General features: G+C 35.8%; 1 protein-coding gene and 1 long non-coding RNA gene across 3 annotated transcripts in view; both read right to left on the minus strand.

Moving 5' to 3' along the window:
• LOC131059844 (uncharacterized) overlaps positions 1 to 7,318 on the minus strand; it is a 56,864-nt gene extending 49,546 nt beyond the window's left edge. Inside the window, exon 1 of the long non-coding RNA XR_009110251.2 lies at positions 7,183 to 7,318. This is a non-coding gene — a long non-coding RNA (uncharacterized LOC131059844). The remainder of the gene's footprint in view (positions 1 to 7,182) is intronic.
• The window catches only part of LOC131059843 (ribose-phosphate pyrophosphokinase 4), a 137,623-nt gene extending 129,321 nt beyond the window's left edge, over positions 1 to 8,302 (minus strand). For both annotated transcript variants that reach the window (XM_057992893.2, XM_057992892.2), the window contains exon 1: positions 7,623 to 8,302. In XM_057992893.2, the coding sequence (XP_057848876.1) occupies positions 7,623 to 8,041 (419 nt within the window). In that variant the 5' untranslated portion in view covers positions 8,042 to 8,302. The remainder of the gene's footprint in view (positions 1 to 7,622) is intronic.
• Between the last annotated feature and the right edge of the window lie 14,188 nt (positions 8,303 to 22,490).

Genomic DNA, 22,490 nt, shown 5'->3' on the forward strand with positions numbered 1-22,490 from the left:
TGGCACAAGCATTGATCAAGCAATTTGGTGCTTAGTTCATTCGATTCCCGAAGTTCACCTACATAAGGATTCAAGGATGCCCTTCTCCTCTTTACATGTTGCCACGCTATCCAACAAATAGGATAGTGCTACTTGAAGTGGTAAGGCAATTAGCAGCATATGTCAAGGCATATAGGCATAAGAATGGGTCTAGCATCTCTTTCTCCATTTCACTTGGAGATTCTATTGAAGTATGTCCTTCTCTTCAAGCAGCTGAGAGCGTCGAGGAAGAGTTATCTCTCTATTCACTCATGCCATTCACTCTTAGAGATAACTTTGATCCCTATGATAATGTAAGGGGAGTTGTCGGAAAGAAGTACAAGTACATATGGCAATTGGAAGACTTTTGGATGAATGCCCAAAATGATTGTGAAGTGAAAAGAAGAATGCACTCCAGGCTACCTCTTGATTTCATTCGGAAATGCAAAGTCTTTCATGTTGCCGATCAAGCACAAGATAGCGGCAAGTGTCTCCAACCGACTTATGAGAAGGAAGACAAGGAAATAAAGGTCAATTGGGTTGAGATGGAAGTCACAGATTTGAAAGAATTGATGAAGCAAGTCTTAGACTACACTCGCAAATGGATAGATGTCCAACATCAAAAGTTGAAGGAACAGAATATGACAATGACATTTAACCTAGAAGCAAGAGTGGATGATGAAGAAGATGCAAGTGCGAGTGGAAGCACTTCTCAATCAACTCATTCTAGAGGTTCGAAGAGAAAAGATGATCATGGAGAGAAAGAATCATCAAGGAAGAGACATAAGTCAAATTCGGGTCATCCTTCCAGCACTTCCTCCAAGCGTGAAAAGGAGATGAATCAAAATGAAGGTCAAGAGAATCAAGGACTCGATAAGGAATTAAGTCATGGAGTGAACGAGTCAACGGAATCCACAGTTCAAAATGAGCGAGGTAAAGAAAAGATATCACAAGATCAAGAGGACCTCGTTCTTCACACTCAAGTGAATGATGAGGATGAAAGAGAAGATGGTGATGAGACAACTTCCCCTCCTAGAGATGAGCAGTTGCCCGAAGAGACACAAGTGGGAGAAGGAAGATCATCTATCCCTGCATGGCTTAAAGAGCGATTTGCTAGAGAAGTAATAGCAGTTGATGAAGAACTAGTAGGTGACTTGGATAGCCTCCTAAGTCACAGTCAAGGAATCACCGAGAAGAAGAAAGCCACGAAGATGTCCAAGGTAATAATGGATGATACAGGTTCTTGACAGATACAAATTGCTACTCCCATAGTTGACAAGTTTGAAGATGAAATCACGGCGGAAGAGTATGAAATGGAGACTATTGATTTGGGTCCAATTAATCTGGAGTAAGCATTGGGAGATATGAATGATTCAGTGAAAACAATTCATGACATGCTTAGGATGGAAGTAGATAAGAATAGGAAACTGGAGAAAGAAGTGAGCGCATGGAGAAACTACTTCCAACAATTCAAGGAGCCATTGAGACAACATGATCCATCAGTTACACCACCACCACTGCTTCCTTTTGAATCAATAGATCATATGGAGAAGATGAAGAATTTGGCACAACTAATGGATGCATGGATAGATAAATCTTTCAAGATAGTAAACGAGTTCATAAGAGATATGATGAAGACTCTTGGTAGAATTATAAAGGTTCTTGGGGGAACTCATGCTCTCATGAAAGCCTTTGATGTGTTTGTCTATACTAGAGACATCACTATCCATGTCCTGCAAGAAATGAGGAAGACATCTAGGGAAGTTTTAGTGAAAGAAAAGATAATGAAGGATGGACCCACATCGAGATTTCTACATTGGAGCAGTTTGCTTCGCATGAAGATCATCTTTGAAGATATTAGTAACAAGTGCAATCAAGTTGAAGAAACCATTCACCTCATTCAGGACAAGATTGTAGACGTAGCACAAATCATTCTTGAGAGGAAGATCGACCCTGGAACACACATAGACAACAAAGAGTTGGGAAAAAGAATAAAGGTCATATTTCATGGAACAGATGGCTTGATCACAGAGAACCAGTTAGATGACATGCATGCACTAATGGTACTAGTTAGCAAGACGAAAGACCTTGAGCCTGGATGGAATACTACCATCATCACAGCCTTTGACGAGGTCATTCACCTAGAAGAGCAATTGAAGAACCTGCCACCAGTTCTAAGAACGGAGATCGAATGTATGATGACCAAATTCATGAATACGCCAGAAAGGAGAAGGAAAAGGGGAACAAAATTCTAGATGACAACTTGATATGATCCTATGTGGCAATTCATTTTCTTATTGGAGGATGCTTCCTCGTTATTTGTGCCAATTGATGTCATTTTCTCACTGGCTGATATTTTGACAATGTTTATCTAGATAGGTTTTTGATTGTACCAAACCCTAATTAGGGTTTAGGTGGCGAAATCTTAGCCCTTGATCTTCATTCAATCTCGGCCATTCATTATATTTGGGAGTGCTATATAAACCCCCACTCATTTCATTTGTACATATAGATATTAGATATAAGAGAGGAGACAATTAGATATAAGAGAGATAAGAGGACTTGAAGAAATTGTTGCTATTTTGCTATTGGATTAATAAAAACATTGAATTCATGGTGTTTCTATTCAATCTTTGAAGCTTCTTGCATGGTTATTCATCTTCTCAAATCGATCTTTGGAATTAACTTAAGTATTTAAATTGAATGATGGTATGTTGTGTTGATTCATGGTGAAACTCTTAATCCATATCACTAGCAATTTGTTGATTGCAAATTAGCCTTGTGTGGTCAACTAGAATCCTTGAAAGCGCTTTAGTTCAATTGTTACTCAACCATTGATATGCATTTGATTGATGGTATTTATGTTTGATAATGATTTGAAAATCATCTAATACCCCTAGAAGATCGCATTAGCCTTGGCGGAGTTGTTCTTGTATGGCAATACTAAGACTAGTTGAGTTTCAATAAAGCTATCCTTCATTCTTGCATTCTTAGGCATAGCTTAGTTTCTCTCAACCCTCATCTTTTGCAATTTTTTGATAAACATCTAGTAGAAGTAGTAAATGAACTTCATTGCATATCATTCGAAAACCCTTAAGAAGTACGTAAGGCCCCTTGGAGTAACAGCAATCACAACGACCAACAGCGCTTATCCACACGTCGTAACCTAACATATTAGGAACCTTGGAGTTGTCTCAAGTGATCCTTATGCAAATCTTCAGAATTTGAAGGACTTTGATAAGAGAGGATAAGATACTTTTGGGTATTTTATTCTGTGGTTGCATGTGTCTAAAAAACACATCAACAGTAAGTCGTATAGAGTCTTTGCCATAATTTTATTCAAAGCTCAGTAATCGATGTATATGCACCATGTCCCATTTTCTTCAACATCACCACAACTGGAGAACCACACAATGAAGTACTACACATTATAACTCCTCATTCCAACAAACCTCGCAGCTGCTCTTCTACTTCATTAGCCTCTAATATGCTTTGTTGATATAGTCTTATATTCAGAATTGGACAATTGGGCGGTAACTGAATCTCATGCTCAATAGATCTGCATGAAGGCAGCCCATTAGGCTCCTCAAAAAGCTCACCAAAATGACAAATCAGCTGGTTTACATCCTTCTTTTTCTTTGCTGGAATGCAGCCCATGCCTTGTTTTTACCTCAGCCACTTGCTCATCCTCTTTTTCCCCTCACATCAATAAGGCAAATTTTCCCATAGAATTTAATAAACATCTTGCTTGGGCAGCACTTACCATGGACACCTTGGATTTACTCTCACATGCTTTAACCATCATCTTTTCTCCATTTTTATTAACTGGTACTTGTTTAATCTCCGAAAGAACATTGCATCCTGTTCATAGAGATATGGACTACCAAGCACAATTCTACATACACCTGGAAGATGAAACAAACCAACACAGCCCTTCATATTCTATGCCAGGTTCAAACCGAACCCATTTGCTAATTTGCCAATAATTTGTTTGCCATTTTCAAAGTCATTCACCTGGGCGGTTAAACTGTTCATCAGGGCACCATTCGTCCAGGTGAATGGCTGTGGGAGTGATGATCCTGCCAATTTTGCCAAAAACATGTTTTTCAGAATCGTAGACAAAATTGTCTTCTTTCCCAGGATGCTCCTGCTCACCTGAAGCATTCAACAACCCTGTACCATCTCCTCATTGTGTCAAAATAGCAGATATATCTCTCCCTCATGGAAATACATCTTGATTGAACTCCCTGACTAAAGTGGAAGAAAACAACCTTTCGATCATGACCAAGACTCGATTTTCAGATCACTAGTTCCCCAATTCAAGCAATCTTGCTCGTGCAGGCCAAATAAATAAGTATTGAAATTAAGAATTATCTTTTTAAGGTTGTGGTCTTGCATTGGTATACTGCTTCTAACATGTATCATCCCGTGTTTGCTCATATTAAGACCAACCCAAGAAAACACAAACATTGCAACATCAAGCTCTGTCACATACAAGGACATCAAGATCCATGGAATAAAGATCCTTCCACTAATCGCACACTTCACTTTGGGTCTGCCATATTGTTGGTGATGCCCTTCTTACACTTAATCACCATATCATATTGTTGAATGTAAGATGTTCACTTCAAATGTCAATGTTCAGTTCAAGAATAAAAGTGCTTGGTGATCGATATGCAAAATCACCTCTCCAAAAAGATATTGGCGACACTGATTAAAAAATTAACCAAGCATAGAATTCCTTGTCATAGCTGCTATAAGTGAGCTTGCCTTGTGAAACAGTTTCTCAATGACTAGCTATAGGGTTTCTTCCTTGATTGAGTATAATGTTTATGGCAAATTGGGAAGCATTGATCTCAATGTTCAAATGGCTGATGGGGAGGGCAAAATATAAAGCCTCTTTCCAATATTTAAATACTTAGGTGGCATGTGAATTTGATACAAATCAATGACTGTGAACTGCTGAAGAGGTTTGGCAACATGTGAGCAATTACAAATGAATTTCCTAATAAAGCTAATAAAACCAATAAAACAATTGAACCTTTCCCTTTGCAACTTTGATTTGACAGGATCATATCAGATTTGTGCTATAAATGACCTACTTTAGGTGGTTGGTATGAATCAAGATATTGTGCCCCCTCTTCCTTAGATTTTAAAGAATTTTACTTATGATAAAGATATATCATGCAAGAATATTGTTTTTGTTGTCATGGGGCCTAACCAAAGTGAAAGTATCGAGAAAAGTGTATCATCCTACTATATAGTTAGTGTCAAAATTCTAATATAATAAAAGGGCACGTAAAAGTTGTTAAGCCTTGTGTTGGAATTGATATATTTAGGTCTTGAGTGGGTCTTATTACTTATATTATAAATTCCGAGTCGCAGATTCCCAAAGTCAGATTCACTTAGAACTTAGAAGGATACCTGTGTCTTGCTGTAATTTAGTCTAGCAATAAATCAGCTATAAAGTGCTAAAACTTTAGTTGCATATGTTGAAATGATTAGCTAGTTCGGATCATATTTTAATGATGCCTTGTGGCAATTAAAATATTATCTTATTGTAATAAGGTTAAAGTGCTTTATGTCTAATAGGGCTGGGCCCAAATGTAACGTGTGGTTTATGTCTAAAAGGGCTGGGCCCAAATGTAACGTGTGGTTCATGTCTAATAGGGCTGGGCCCAAATGTAACGTGTGGTTCATGTCTAATAGGGCTGGGCCCAAAAAGGAAACGTGCCTCAACTTGCAAGTTATGTAGGCCCCAAATTTGGGCACCAAAAAGTGCAAATTAAATATGTAAAATAAAGGGACCAAGATTCATTCTACACAACCACATCTTCATCAAGCGCCATTAGCCTTATGCAAATTCAGTCAGCGAACTTGGAGGTAGAGAGCGATCCATATCTTCATGCTGCTGCAAGTCTATCTGATCCTTGAGCGAATCCATTGGACAACTTGCTGGGCAAGGTAGTGCTCTATACTTCAGTGATCTCCTTCTTCAAGTGGTGTCAATATTCTGCTCTCCCTGAAGACATACTACAGCTGCATATACTAGGTTCAGTCTACCCTAGATTGGCACTCAATCAGATAAGTAATCTGATTCATGTAATCTGCTTATGAATAAAGGAACTGATCTGAATCTTTGAAGCTGGGTTTTCCTTCCAAGAGGGAGGTTTTCCCAGGGTACTTGTGTCTTGTGTTGTGTGCTTTTATTATTATTTCTGCTTATTCTCAGTCTGTTTATAATTTAAGTAACTAGATTAATATCTGATTGCCTAAAATCAACAGCATATCCCAAATATTATAGAATTAAAGATAAGCCTTGAGAGGAATAAATCACCCACACACAGACATTGTACATCTCCTCCATTTGGCATCAATAAAGTAAAAGGCGGAAGGCTTCCAATTTCATCATCTTTAAGAGTTGGCGATTTTCTTCTCACAGGAACATACCACCAAATGGCAAAAACTGGATATAGCATGTAGCACAAGGGAGGATCACTAATCTTGTTGTTTCTATATTTCTTGATACCTAAAATTTCCTTTTAACTGGTGTGATAATTTGCTTCAGGCATTAATTTTTAATTGAGATTGGTTTTTCCTTTAACATTTCCATTTCTATTTCAGTTGGTAGATGATAGAGATCATCCTTGCAATTGAGTGCTTATAGCACTGCTTTGGTTAAAAATCATGCTTGCAGTGGATAGATGAGAGAGATCATCCATACAAATGGGTTTATATATCACTTCTTTGGTTGAAGATCATACATATGTAGGTTGACAATGCATGGTGATTTATTTCCTTCATCTGTTTTCCCAAAAGACTTCACAACCATGGCTTGGAGCTAGAGTTGGCAAAGAAGAGCCAGACCTGTTTGTGGATGGGCTAGGAGTTTGTAAGAGGTGTTGTTGTAGACCAGATGTCATCTAAGGCAGTTGTAACCGATCTTGTTGTGAATAAATATGTCATCTAGATAGGTAAAAACAGTTTTCCCAAGATGGGACACATAAACATAAATTAGAGTGGCAGGTGCAATGGTAAGGTCAAAAGGCATGACTGAACATTTATAAAGCCCACACTTAGACTTGAGGACTATTTTTCAAAACATTGTGGGACTCATTGTTAATTTGGTGATATGCAAAAGGCAATTCAAGCTTAGAGAAGTACCTGATACCTTAAAGCTGACCTAGAATGGCTTCGGTCCTAGGAAGTGGATAGCAATTCTTCGCACCGATTTTGTCAACAAAATAACTTGCGACTAGGCATCAGTCATTACATTCCTTCTTTGGCTCTACAAGAGAAGGAGATCCACAAGGATGAATGATGAGCTACATCTTGCCCTCTGAGAGTAACTACTTAATTGGGCAATTTATTTTCAATGCTCCCAATTTAGTACTCAACGGTAACTGGTAGCTTAACATGTTACTCCAAAAGACAAGCAGATTAATAATGAAAAAATATTTATAATGCAGTCGTAGTTTGAACCCCCTGTGGGATATTTCTCCTAACTAAAAAGCCTGTTCTAGTTGGTAGCTTAGCGTGCAGCTTACATAAGGATATGGTTAAAACACAACAAAAATAAGTTAAACATGTTAGTAAATAAATACCTCCATGTGATGGATCGAAGTTCAATTGTGTCAGACTCGGCAGCGATTCGGCAAGCGAGATCGTGGGTTTCTGCACAGTAGAAGAGGCAAATATTTTTCTTCTTACCTCTGTAACTATCAAAACCCATTTCATCGTTCTCGGTTCGAGTCGCAGCTAATGCAGCCGCCACAGAGATTGCCATAGGTTTCTTAGTACTGTCTGTGGCGTGGACTTCAAGCAAATTCGCTTCGTCTACGGCGAGATTGAGAAAAACCTTGTATTTGAAAGGACTTGATCCGTGTCTGCTACCTTTCGTTAAAGAAGCAACGGCTTTATTTTTATAATGGTGTTGCAGACCATCTCTATTTAGAGAATGGAAAGAGTGGGTAACATTTCTTGAAAGAGTATTAGATGATGATACGCAAGGGAATGGCGCCATCGATTGTGATGGCTTCTGCTATACAGAATTACTAATGTTCTGCCGCCATTTTAGATTTGGATTTGAAACCCCCAATACCGTGCTGCTCAACAAAGCTTTATACCAAGAAAACTGTATTTTCACTGAAGAAGTCGTCTGATCTAGCTAGTTCTTTAATATTTCATATCAGTTTTCCTTCACATTTCTAGTCTTACGTGATTGAACCAAACATGAGTTCAATGATTTAGCTGGTTGTCTTCCTTATTTCTAATTTTATGTGATTGAATCAAATACAATTTTGGGTTTTAATTATAGAATAAAATATTAGATTTTTAGTTTTCATCAAGTCAAAAACAGTTTATGGAATAGAAGATCTTTTCATTTTAGTTTTCTGAAGTGTTGATTTTCTATTATTCAACTTGATAATGACTTTTTCTATTCTTGAACCATCTTCTCACTCAATAGATGTTGAAATAAAGTCGTTGAATTATTTATGTAATTATATCTAAATATCATTGTAAGCTTTACATTCCAAAACAGTCTTTGTTTGTTTACAGCATGTACAAAAGACACAAACTCTCTCTTTCCATGCATTTTTTGATGTTTTCCATCTACTTGTTTCACATCAAAGACAATGCAAGTTAGTCCTCAACTAGATTATGAGAATCTTTGCTCTCTAAGGATATTGGCCTCTAACTAAGCCTTTTTTTAATATCAAAAGTGGGGTTTAATTTTTCGAGGTTTTTTTCTTTTGAGTGTTCTTTCTCATGTAGATTTGTGAAACTTATCTATAATATTTGTCTTTATTTGTTTGTCGTTATTAGGGCAAGCATTCAAGTGAATGTGTTATTCACCCTTCCACTTATAGTTTTGCTCCATCTATTCCTTCCTTTTTTTATTCAATACATTTGAAAGACAACAATGGAGCTAGTGATTTGCCTCTATCTACTCATTTTTTTAAATATCTTAGAAGATGCACCATAACAATGACTTCAATGAGAATTGTACCTATTTCAAATAGAAGAATATCACAAGGGACATGATATTTTAATTTGAATTTGCTTGTGATCATTCATTTTTTTGTTCTCTCTATCTACATTCATTTGGTGTCTGAAGTGTTGTTGTAGTATTATAAATTGTATCTTTATACAATTTCATGCTCACTTGGGCCTCACTTTAGTGTTCATGCCTACTATGCCCTAATTATGCCTGATTTTGCTCACACGAATGCCAAACTTGTGATCTTCGTTCTCTTCTTTGGTTCCTAGACCTTGTTTTAGCCTAGATGAACTAGACTAAGGTGCCCAGCACCCCTGTCCATGTCCACTAGACTAGGGAGCTATGCGCCATAGTCCAAATGAAAAGGACTCATTTTTTAACCCTCTAATGGTCTAAAATTATTGAATGAGAGTTGATTTTTTATGTCAGCCTTCTTCGTAATTTTCAATGTGTTTCATGAGGATAGGTATAAAAGCAAGTCTTATCCCCTCATTTGAAACATCTCTCATTTTAAGTAAAATCACTCCACAATTCAAATTCAAGTGAGCAAACAATCAAACATCATTGAAACAATGAAGCAGAGACCAAGTATTTAGATTTTAAGCATTCAAGATGGCATCCATGATCAAGTTCTTGTGAAGACATTTGTGAATTCCTACATGACAACATCAACCTTTTTATGAAGACTTCAAGAAGTAGGAGATTCATAAAGAAAGTATAACATTTCAATTAACCATTTCAATTCTAGATCTAGCATATGTTCCACAAGGGTGCACTCTCTTTTATATTTCATTCATCATAGAGTTAGTTCCAAACCTAGGGTTCAACTTAAGAAAAACCCTATCAACCCAACAACATTTTATTTTTATTATGTGTGCAGGTGACAAATTCTAAAAAGACAAAAATAGATCCAGATTGTACAAACTGAAACACATAGAACCAAATTTTGAAGAAGCAAAAAACCTTGGACACTAGTGCTTAGCCCCATTGTCTAACACTTTTGCAGCAAAACTTAAGGAGAATATTCTAAGCAGCATTTTGATTTTGAATCCATTTCCAATATGTACATATGATACCTTTGGGACAAGGTCACCTAGCTCCATTTTCTAGCATTTTCGAGCATAAAATTTAGACACAGGTTCCTCTCTGACTCTCATTTCTAGATATGTACTCAGTGTATGCATATATGTTTTGAAATTGTTTGTTTATGCTAATCTCTCTCAATTTTGCATTAGTAGCCCTAGAGTTCTTGCATTTAATCATTTCATCTTATCCAATTGCAACAGATTCAACTCAAATAAGATGAATAAAGTCTAATAGTTCATCCATCTCTTTTCAATAGGTTTGAGTTTGGGCCTATTTGATTTCATTTACATTAATGTGATGTTGTTGTGAATAGGTTTCATTCCTAGTCTGCATGTTTAGACTAGTAAACCCCATTTCATCCATTACAGTTGCTAACTCATATAACACACCCATAAAAGTGTTGGAGTAATTTTAGTACAATTATCTAATTACTTATTAATTAGTTCCTTTAATTATTTTTTCACTTAAGCTAAACTTAGATGCTTTTTATTATCTAGAGTTTGCTTTTCTAGCATTAGTTCTAGATGTAGTTGAGTTTAATTTAGCTCCTACTTTGCATTGTTTTAGTTCTCTTAATTTTAGAATTAGGGTTTGCACCTAGGTTTTCATTTGTTCTTTATAATGATTCATTCGTTCACTATAATTGTACCTCCAATATTGTATCTCTAATTCTTTTGTGCAATAATATAGAATTCTTTGGTTGTTATAGATCGTATTATATTTGTTTGATCTCTTTTGTGTGACAGGTGTTTTACTTGCAAATGAATCTTGGCTCCTATCGTTGATCATCAACTCCTACATAAAGCACCATTGAAATTACTAATAGCCCAAATATTTTGAGTAATTTTCCAATCCCACGACTCTACCTCCCTCCATCTATTTTGAAGAGCAAAACGTGTACTCCCTCCCAAAGTTCTCCTCCTTCTACAAGTTTTCCAACTAGCATTATTGTTGAAGTCAATCCCAAGGTATTTATACTCTAATACTTCCTCTATAATACTTCCTTCAAAATAAAAGTAAAAATGATTCTCTCTTTCTATTAAAGAATACAATGATCTTGGTTTTGTTAGTATTAACTTGCATACCCATGTCTTTGCAAAAATGCTCTAGGGCAAATAAGTGCTTTTGTAAACCTTGAATGGACTGAGAAATCAAAATAAGATCATTGATGTGTAAAATAAATCTAACAACATATTCCCCCAAAGACCATCCCACCTTTCAAATTCAAACATTCTTCAAGTTTGATGCAGGAGCATCCCTAGTTCTTGGCAGTCTTGCATCAACCAAAAATATTTTCTTTTCAGTTTGTTCATGTTTTGCAGTTCAACATTTCATTCTATGTTTCTTTGCATTTGCTCATCGGATCTTACAGAGCTGGATTTTGATTGTGGACATGTTCATTTGCCTTATCCTTGGTTCATGAGATGTTTGGACCTTTTCCTGGCAAGTTATCGCTTCTAGAATCTGAGATAGTTTTCTAGCCTAGAACACCAGAACCACTTGGACCTATTTTCTATTAGCAAATCTTGCAGATCTCTTCCATAGCTTGCAGAGCTTCAATTAGTCGTTTCCTATGTTCCTTGGCATGTGGCCAACCTTCCCTTGGGTCCACACTTCATTCTATGGATTTTTCAGAGGGATCTCTTTGGCGGAGGACGACCTTGTTGTTTTACACATTTCATCTTGTTCATCGGTTATTGTTTCATCTTGGGCTAACGTGGATCACCTTTGATCATATAAATCAAAGTAATTAAGCATTTAGAATCAAGTTTTAAAAGATAGAAGATATATCTAAGGATTAGGAGATCCGGATTTGGCTCGCATTCTTGCTGGAGTCGAATGTTGCATAACACACATGTTTTGTACTTAGGCCTGTAAGTTGAATCTTGTGAACCCGCATATTGCCGACAGTTTGTAACTAATTTTCATGAACTAATATATTTTTTTTGCATTGCCTCCATCACTTTGAGTTGTTTCTACTGTGTAACTCTTGTTGCACAGTCCAAACTATTCTCTTTGAGGACCCTCTGTCGTGAGTGCACTAAGTGGTATCAGAGCAGAAAACAGTAAGAAGACAAAGAACATTGGAAGAACGACATTGGTAGAAGAAGACCATACCGGATCAGCTAATAAACTGGAAGATGGAGAATTGTTGGTGATGAGGAGAGCGTTGTGTCATATTGGAGATGATGAAGAGCCCTTACATAGGAGGAATTTGTTCAAGACCAGATGTAAGGTATCTAATAAGTGTTGTAAAGTTATAATTGATAGTGGTAGTTCAAATAATCTTGTTTCAGAAGAGATGGTGAATAAGCTGAATTTGGAAAGATTAAAGCACCTTAAGCCTTATCAGATAGCACAGATTCAGGATGATCATAAGATACTAGTAAGTCAACAATGTTTGGTGAAATTGAAGATTGGATCTTATCATGATGAAGTTTTGTGCGATATTATGCCTATGGATATTTGTCATATTTTGTTGGGAAGACCTTGGCAGTTTGATAGACATGCAATACATGATGGAAGGAGGAACATATACACTATTGTTGCAAATGGGATGAAGCAGACCTTGTTGCTCTTGGAGGAGCCTTTGAAAAGTGAAGTTTGTACAAGTTCTAGAATTTGTTTGGTGGATGGAAGGAAATTCGTGGATGGGATGAGACATGAGAACGTATGTTTTGCTTTAGTTCCTAAGAAGACTGAAGATTCAAAGCGTGAAGAAGAAGAACTAGAGAAAATAAAGGATTTGTTGACATAGTATCCAGACATCATTTCAGATAATGTACCTAAAGGATTTACCCCTGTGAGAAGTATCAGTCATTGCATGGACCTGATTCCTGGAGCTAGTTTGCCTAATAAAGCAACACATCGGATGACACCAACAGGGAATGAGGAGCTAAATAGACAAGTGCAAGATTTGTTGAGGAAAGGTTTGATTAGAGAAAGTTTGAATCCTTGTGCAGTGTCAGCAGTATTATCACCTAAGAAGAATGGAGAATGGAGGATGTGTTCCAACTCTAGAGCAATAAACAAGTTCATAGTGAAGTATCGATTCCCTTTGCCTATGATGGATGACATAATGGATTGTTTGAGTGGAGCTAGATATTATACAAAGATAGACTTGAAGAGTCGATACCATTAGATCAAAATTAGGGAAGGAGATGAGTGGAAGACAGCATTCAAGACAAATGAAGGACTGTATGAATGGTTGGTAATGCCTTTTGGATTGACTAATGTATCGAGCACTTTCATGAGGTTGAAGAATGAAGTATTGAAGAAATTCTTGGGTAAGTTTGTTATTGTATATTTGGATGACATTTTTATATTCAGTGAGATAGAGGAATAACATATGTTGTGTTTAAGACAAGTTTTGCAGAGGTTGAGAGAAGAGAAGTTGTTGATAAACATTAAGAAGTGCAGTTTCATGAGGGAAGAGTTAGCCTATTTGGGATTTGTGATATCTGTGGATGGATTGAAGATGAACCCTGAGAAGGTAAGAGCAATTATTGAATGACCTACACCAGAAAGCATTGGAGAGGTAATATCATTTCATGGATTGGCTAGTTTCTATCGGAAGTTTATCATAAATTTGAGTTCAATTTGTAGCCCTATGACAAAAGCAATGAGAGGGGATAGAAAGGATTTCAAGCGGACAACCAGAGCAAATAAGAACTTTGAATTGTTGAAGAAGAAGGTAACAGAGCAACCTGTGTTGGCCTTATCAAATTTTAGCAAAGTGCTTCAAGTGGACTGTGATGCAAGTGGGAATGCAATTGGAGTTGTGTTGAGGCAAGAAGGAAGACCGGTAGCTTATTTCATTGAGAAGTTGAATGATGCATGAAGGAGATATTCAGTGTGTGATCAAGAATTTTATGCCATAATTCAAGCATTGAAGAAGTGGAAACGTTATTTGTTGCCTAAGGAGTTTGTGTTATATACAGATCATCAAGCTTTGTAGTACTTGAACAATCAGAGTAAGTTGAATCAGAGACATATGAGATGGGTAGAGTTCTTGCAGAGTTATACCTTTGTGTTGAAGCATAGAAGTGGAAAGTCAAATAAATTTGTTGATGCACTAAGCAGAAGGAGGAACTTGTTGATAGAGATGAGAGTGGAGGTATTAGGTTTTGAGGAATTGAAGAACTTGTATGGGGATGACTCGGATTTTGCAGAACCTTCGAAAGCATGTAAGGAATCAGTTATGGTGGATAGAAGTAAGTGGTTGGATTATTTCATTCAAGATGAGATGTTGTTTAGAGGAGTTTAGTTGTGTATACCTAGGAGCTTTATGAGGGAGAGTCTGATAAAGGAGAAGCATAGTGAAGGATTAGCTAGACACTTCGGTGTTGATAAGACAGTAGCACTAGTGAGTGAGAATTACTTTTGGCCTTAGATTCATAAGGATGTCAGGAAATTTGTGCAGAACTATAGAATTTGTCAACTTGTAAAAGTTAGTAGTCAGAATGTGGGATTGTATAAGCCTTTGACAATTCTAGAGAGACCTTGGGAGGACATAAGCATGGATTTCATACTTTGATTTCCTAGGACACGGAGAGGAAATGATCCTATATTTGTGGTGGTGGATAGATTCTTGAAGATGGCACATTTCATACCTTGTAAGAAGACAACAGATGCAGTACATGTTGTTGACCTATTTTTTGAAGAAGTGGTGAGATTGCATGGATTACCTAAAAGCATAGTTTCTGATAGAGATACTAAGTTTGTTGGATATTTTTGGAGAACACTTTGGAAGAAGATGAAAATAGACTTGAAGTTCAGTTCTACTTTTCACCTACAAACTAATGGACAAACAGAGGTAGTGAATAGAAGTTTGGGAAATTTGTTGAGATGCTTAGTTGGAGAGAAGACCAGAAGTTGGGACTTGATTCTTGCACAAGTAGAATTTACCTACAATAATTCAGTGAACGGGAGTACCGGAAGAACACATTTTGAGATTGTCACCAGAGTACACCCTAGAGGTATATTAGAGTTGAGAGACATCAGTAATGAAGATAAAAGGAGTGCATAAGTAGAATAATTTGCATAGCATATGAAAACAATACATACTTAGGTTAAACAACATTTGAAGGACATGAACAGTAAGTATAAGGAGAAAGCAGATGAGAAAATGAGACATAAGGAATTTGGAGTTGGCAAAGAAGTGATGGTGTATTTGAGAAAAGAGATATTTCTAGTTGGAACCTATAATAAGTTGCAGATGATGAAGTTTGGACCTTGTAAGATCTTGAGGAAATTCAATTCTGGAAATGCATATGAAGTGGAGTTACTAGATAGTTTGGGTATTTCGCCTATATTCAACATTGCAAATCTACATCAGTACCATGAGGAAGAATTCAGTGAGGACAACATTCCAGACTTAGAGAAGTCGATACCCCAGAGGATACCAGATCAGATTGAAGACATTTTGGATAGCAAAATTGGGCGTAGCACCCGAAGCAACCAGTACATAAAGTATCCTATAAAGTGGAAAGGCAGACCAGTTGAAGATTCATCATGGATTTCTCAAGCAGAGGTAGACCGTCTTGGTTTTCATCTGACCCCAGCAAAGTGAGGGACTCACTTTTCAATTAACCCTAGATGTCTAATGCGGGAGCATCCCTGGTTCTTGGCAATCTTGCATCAACCAAAAACATTTTCTTTTGAGTTTGTTCCTATTTTGCAGTTCAACATTTCATTCTTTACATTTGCTCACTGGATCTTGCGGAGATGGATTTTGATCGTGGACATGTTCATTTACCTTATCCTTGGTCCACGTGATGTTTGGACCTTTTCCCGACAAGTTATCGCTTCTAGAATCTGAGACAGTATACTCACTTATAACACCAATTTTGCTTGGACCTATTTGCTATAGATGAATCTTGTGGATCTCTTCCATAGCTTGCAGAGCTTCAGTTCATTTTTTCCTACATCCCTTGGCGTGTGGCTGACCTTCCCTTGGGTTCACACTTCATTCTATGGAGGTATCTCTTTGGAAGAGGTCGACCTTGTTGTTTTACATGTTTCATCTTGTTCATCAGTTATTGTTTCATCTCGGGCCGATGTGGATCACCCTTGATCATTTAAACCAGTGTAATTAAGAATTTAGAATCAATTTTTAGAAGATAGAAGATAGATCCAAGGATTAGGAGATCCAGAGTTGGCTCACATTCTTGCTAGAGTCGAATGTTGCATAACATGCATGTTTTGTACTCGGGCCTGTGAGCCGAATCTTGTAAGCCCGCATGTTGTCAACAATTTTTAACTGATTTTCATGATCTAATATAATTTGTTTCTGCATTGCCTCCATCACTTTGAGTTGTTTCTGTTGTGTGACTTTTGTTGCATAGTCCAAACTGTTCTCTTTGAGGACCCTCTTGTCGTGATTGCACCAAAGTTTGTTGATATTTAGGCCAAAAATGTAAAAGACAGCAAGTACCTTGCTTAACTCTAATGTTGTTTCTAAAAAGTTCTAAAGTACCTAATTGAGTTCTAATTTATACCAAACCTCTTCATAAAACCTATGGATAGCTACCCTAAATTACACTAGTATACCAAGCTCCTTCATTCTACAATATAACTTATATATGGGAATTGTCCTGAAAGCCTTCTTGAAATCAATAAAATAACAATAAGCTTCATTTTTATCAATCCAAACTTTTCCAATGACATGCCTCATGTGATTCCATAGTTAATGGAATAAACTTTCTATATCCATGTCGAACTATGAAAGAAGAACTAAGATTTAAAAGGAAGTTACATTTAGTGGCCCTCCAATTCAATGTGGAGACATGCTACATTAAGGGTGGGCTCACAAGTAGGCTATGTGAACTTCTAAGTTTTATGAGTTCTAGTATATGTAGACTAGAAGGTCATAAATGGTATTAGCGTGTTTAAATTAAATTTTATAAAAAATAAAGTGTGTGTGTGTGTTTAGCAATATTATTTTCCTCAAATTTTATCTAGGCTAGTTGAATAAAATATATACACATAAATATAAATTAATTTAAATGATTAATTAAAGTTGAAGATATTGATCATTAGAAAATTAAAACAATTAAATGTAATAAATTAAAATATTTAGTTGTGTCCAAGGGACGAAAAAATTATTGATATGGGATTCAATTTTGGACATTTTGTGATTAAAAAAAATGGAAGATCTTAGTCCATAGCTTGTTCTACAATCTCTATAGTCGATCAACACTATGAAATGTCAAATTTGCAAGTTTGGTTCACTTCCACGGACATAGATCTAACCTTTACTAAAAAAATGATATGTATAGAATGCATTCATAATTCTTGCTTTGTTAAATTAGTTGTTATTTCCTCTTCTCTAAAGACTAGTGGTACTTAAAAATACCTTTAAATATTTGTTGGTCACTATGGCATATGTTTTCATAGGTCAAACCTTGGAAAGGATTAACTTTATAGTCATGTCAATAATAAAAAATAACAATATTTTAGTTGTGCAAATGCATTAAAGTGAATACGTTGATCTAGATTTATTTTGGTGTACCACTAGAAGTGTTCCTAGCATGATTTTCACTTTGAAAGTGCATGATATTTGAATGATTTTCCCATGTGTCAAATGAATGCTTTTAAATACAATTACATAGCAATAAGTTACATAAATGTATGTTATGTTAACTTTGGGCAAGAAAGGAATGGGTAGGAATAAGCAAAAATTAATTTGAATTTTAAATTACGGGAGTCAAATATTCAAATGTGATATTAATAATGCATGTGTAGCATTGATGTCAAATGATAAGAAAAACCCAATTTAGATTGAATTTTTCTACTTCCAATGCATATACGAAGTCATAATTTTGAGTTGTGATTCAAAAACTATGATCGAAATAGTAAAAAAATTTATTTTGGCCTTTAAGATAAAAAAAGATGGTAAATCAAGGTAGGAATAAAATGTTTAAGGATTGTCGACTAGGAAATAAGCATCAAACATAATCATGATCAAAGCAAATCGCAAAGCTTATAAAATCGTGAAAATTAACCTAATCTACCTAATAAGATCATCAAAATAAAACGTAAATGCAAATACATCAGACCATAACTTCCATGCTCCTTTGATGAAGCCTTAGTGCTTCTTTTTTCTTCTCCAATATTGATATGTCGCTCTTAAGTTGCAAAGCACACAAATATGGAAGCAAGGATAATTCAAACAAAATGATGAGAATACTAGAAATCGTGATCATGTCAAATGAAGAACAAGGCCTTAATTTATAGAAATTTAGATTTCATTGAGTGGCCAAGATTGATTTGATTTTTAGGAAGTGGAACGAACATGATCAAATGCAACTCAAAGTTGCCATTTAGAAGCAGAGGATAAGATGAGCTAAAATGAAAAGAAAAAAAGCCGAAGAGATCAAGCATATCAAGAAAAGAGGATAAAATGGAGGATTTAATAAATAAAAATCATTAATATAGAAATTTTAAAAGATGGTTTAGTGCCAATATTGTTATCTCCTGCAAAATTGGGATATGGCACACCAGAGTTGTTTGAAATCTTCACGGGTTGGGGCCAGGGTTTCATTTTTCCTGCTTGGTAACAAGGCCAAATTTGTCGGCCTCCCCTATCACCATGACCGATCTAGCCCATCATGGAACTAGGGTCTCAAATGTGTCTCAAAAATGATGCTAGCCTTGCCTTCTCAAGTGATGATTGTCCGGTATCATGGATGCAACAAAGGGGTTTTCTTGGTTTTGAGGAAGGTGAGTCCTCTTGTTGTGTTGATGGTGGGTGCAGTAGATCCAGGGAAGCCGCTCCTGGGGATGGCTGAGAAAGGAGGACTATGGCAGCTTTAGCTTTTTAGGGTTGTGGCTCAAATCCCCCCCCATGTGCGGCCAATCAAACACAAGGCTCCCCTCATCAACATAATGGTGTGCTGGGGGTTTCTTTACAACCTTCATCTAAGGCCATTTCAGTATCTTTGGATGTGTAGGCTAAGGAGGAAGTTTCTCCTAATATTTTAGTTTTTTATGAGTTGGGGTTGATTAGATGCTTCAGGGGCCTATGGCCAAGCCTGCATGACTTGCATTCTTGGATTTCTAATAACTCGGAGCCTATTCTAGAAGGGTGCGTAAAGATTTACCCTGCAACAAAGGATTTTTTTACTATAGGTTTTGAAAAGACTCAAGACAGAAACAAGGTTTGTGTGAACATTTGTGGAGTTGGGAGGACAAGTTCCCCCTGATGTTAAAACCCTGGCATCTATCTTTTTGTCCAACTACCAAAGTTTTTTATAAGATCCTGATATGGGTGAGGCTTCCTAATCTCCCCTTACTTTTTTGGTTTGATTCCTGTTTTGAGGCAGTAGGAAACTCGTTAGGAAGTTTCTTGATGGTTGATGAAGGATCTTCTAATCTCTTTCACTCTAGATTTGCTCGTATCTTGGTTAAAATGGATGTTTTTGAGGGGCTTCCTACATAAATATCGATTAAAACTTCAAAAGGTTGTTGGGTGCAACCTTTGGGCTATGAAGGGCCCCCCTTCAGGTGTAGAAGATGCTTCCAAACAAGGCATATGGCTACGCAATGTGCCAAAGATAGGATGCTTAAGAAAACCTCTTGGTGGAAAGATGTTACTCAACAACTTTATACGGTGGAGAAGAAGGATGGGATGCAAAAAAGTTTTTCTCAGGCTGTTTCCAGCAAAAAGATTCAAAAGTCTATAGATCCTTTTCCTCAAAATAAGCAAGCAATAAAGGACAGTGTTGAAATTGGTTTGGCTGGGTGTGATAGGGAGCTATTATTGGGTAAGGGAATTTTAACCTCGGAGGGAAGGGAGAAATGTAGGCCTTTGGGGTCCCAAGATATGGAGGAAGCCTCATTGATAGCGGATGGTAAGCTCTAGCATGAGGATTCTCATACGATGGATCAGGCGAATTTTTCCAAAGTTAATTCTTTAGATTGGCAGGTTGAGGCAGTCAGGCTTGAAAATTGCTAGCACACTGTGAAAAGGAAAAAAGAGAGGAAAATGAAGCAAAACCCCTTTGATATGCTCCTTCGTTCCTGTTCTAAGGGAGGATCCAATATCAAAACTTAATTTTTGTACTGCATGTAGGTTTTGGGTCAATTTTTGTTGTATGTGATTTGTTAATGGATTCCTCTATTTTATTCTCTCTTTGAGATGGTGGTATCCCTGATTTTTACCACCCTTGGTCGGGGCCATGCTTCTCCCTGGTTTTACTCTTAATAAAATCATAATCTATTATCGATAAAAAATAAATAAATAAAAATAATTAATTATCTCCAGTAAGAGGATAAATGGGGGAATTAATAAATAAAATTCATTAATTATCTCCATATGAGAAGAGGATAAATGGTGAAATAAATAAATAAAACTCATTAATTATCTCCACATGAGAAGAGGGTAAATGGTGAAATTAATAAATAAATCTCATTAATTATCTCTACATGAGAAAAGGATAAATTGTAAAATTAATAAATAAAATGTATTAATTATTTCCACCTATTAGCTAAAACTAGCAAGTAGAAGAGTATATATATATATATATATATATATATATATATATATATATATATGTATGTATGTATGTATGTATATGTATATACATGTACATGTACATGTATATGTAGATGCATCTACATATACTTGTACATGTACATGTATATACTATATACATATATACATATGTGTACATATATATATGTATATGTATGTATATGTACATATGTATATAGTATATACATATACATATATGTACATATATATACATACATATATATATGTACATATATGTATATACTATATACATATATACATATGTACATATACATACATATACATATATATATGTACACACACACATATATATATATATATAGATATATATATGTATGTATGTATGTGTAGATGTATGTATGTGTATATGTATATATATATGTATGTATGTATGTATCTTCTTCTACTTGCTAGTTTTAGCTAATAGGTGGAAATAATATATATATATATATATATATATATATAGTTGGTAAACAGATTTGTCCTTCTTAAATACCTTTTAAAAATGACTCCCAAATGCCCAAATTGAAAGACAAAACAAGAACCAACAATTGAGTCACTTGCAATGGTGAGTGCAAGTGCTCTCTGAATTTTGATATGAAGGTACAACTCCCTTCGTTGGATAAAAATGTATATTTTCTGAATATGCTTTTAACCAGAAAGCAATAAATGAAGACTAACATCTGCCCATAACCATGAAAGTAGATGTGAATAACAGATTTATAATGCAATGAATGAAGGTAAGTAAAACATAGTTTAATTATCTACACCCACGAATATGCCCTTTCCAATAGATCAAATTGCTCTGGATGCTGATCGAGTCTCTCTCATGTCTCAAAGGACAAGGGAGATCAGAATACCCAGACAAAGAGTTAATAGCAGATTTTTTTCCAAATACAAATTATTTCTGAAATCAAAGTTTCAGAATTAAATTCATACATAGTTTAATGTAACAGAACAGGGCAATGAAAGACAATCACAAGAGAAACAAAGTTCATTGTAATCAAAAGAAAATATTGACAAATCCACAGATCAACAAAATCTTCTTTATTCTATCAATGCCAAAAATGTGAGCTCACAGACTCAATTTTTCTGAAAAATAAAACTGTGTAGTCCAGAAAACAATGCTGCCTCTTCCTTTATTACAACAAAAAGAGAAAGAAAAGAAAAGCAGAACCCCCCACTTTTCTTTCATTACATATATATAGCCTCTGAGAATTTCAGTTATCAATAACTGATTCTTGAGAATATTATTAATTAATCTTTTTTTTTTTACCTTCCATCTTCTTCCCGTTCAAATCTTTTATCCTCCATTCCTTTCCGAAAAATATTTGAAGAGAATTTAAATTAAACACATCTAATTATGTGTTGATAGGTGGACATATGTTTTTTTATATCTCTAGGGTAAATTTATTATCTGGATCTCCATTTCAAAACAAAGTCTCCACCGCGAGCTTCTCATAATAATCTTTTTCTCATAAATTTGTATAGACTCGTACTCAGAGATAAATAACTTTTAACTAGGATAATATTTTCCCGATCGCTCCATTGAGAATTTAGAAAACTAGGTTTTCTAAAACATATTAAAATTTCAACGTGATCCAACAATTCAATTAAACGTTGTGCCCCCTGCACCGAGACTGATTTTTCTGTCTCAGAAAATCCGTGGTTTTAGATTACATTAAAAATTACAAACATTAGACATGCCAATGTTAATGGATTATTGAAATTGCTAAAATTTTGAACTCACACACTTTGAATTTGCATCTGATGAATCTCTAAATTTTGAATTTGAACCTCTGAAATTGAACCTTGAACTTTGAACTTGCGGGCTTGAACCAAAAAAAG

The sequence above is a fragment of the Cryptomeria japonica genome, chromosome 10, assembly GCF_030272615.1.
Source record: "Cryptomeria japonica chromosome 10, Sugi_1.0, whole genome shotgun sequence".
Taxonomy (NCBI): Eukaryota; Viridiplantae; Streptophyta; class Pinopsida; order Cupressales; family Cupressaceae; genus Cryptomeria; species Cryptomeria japonica.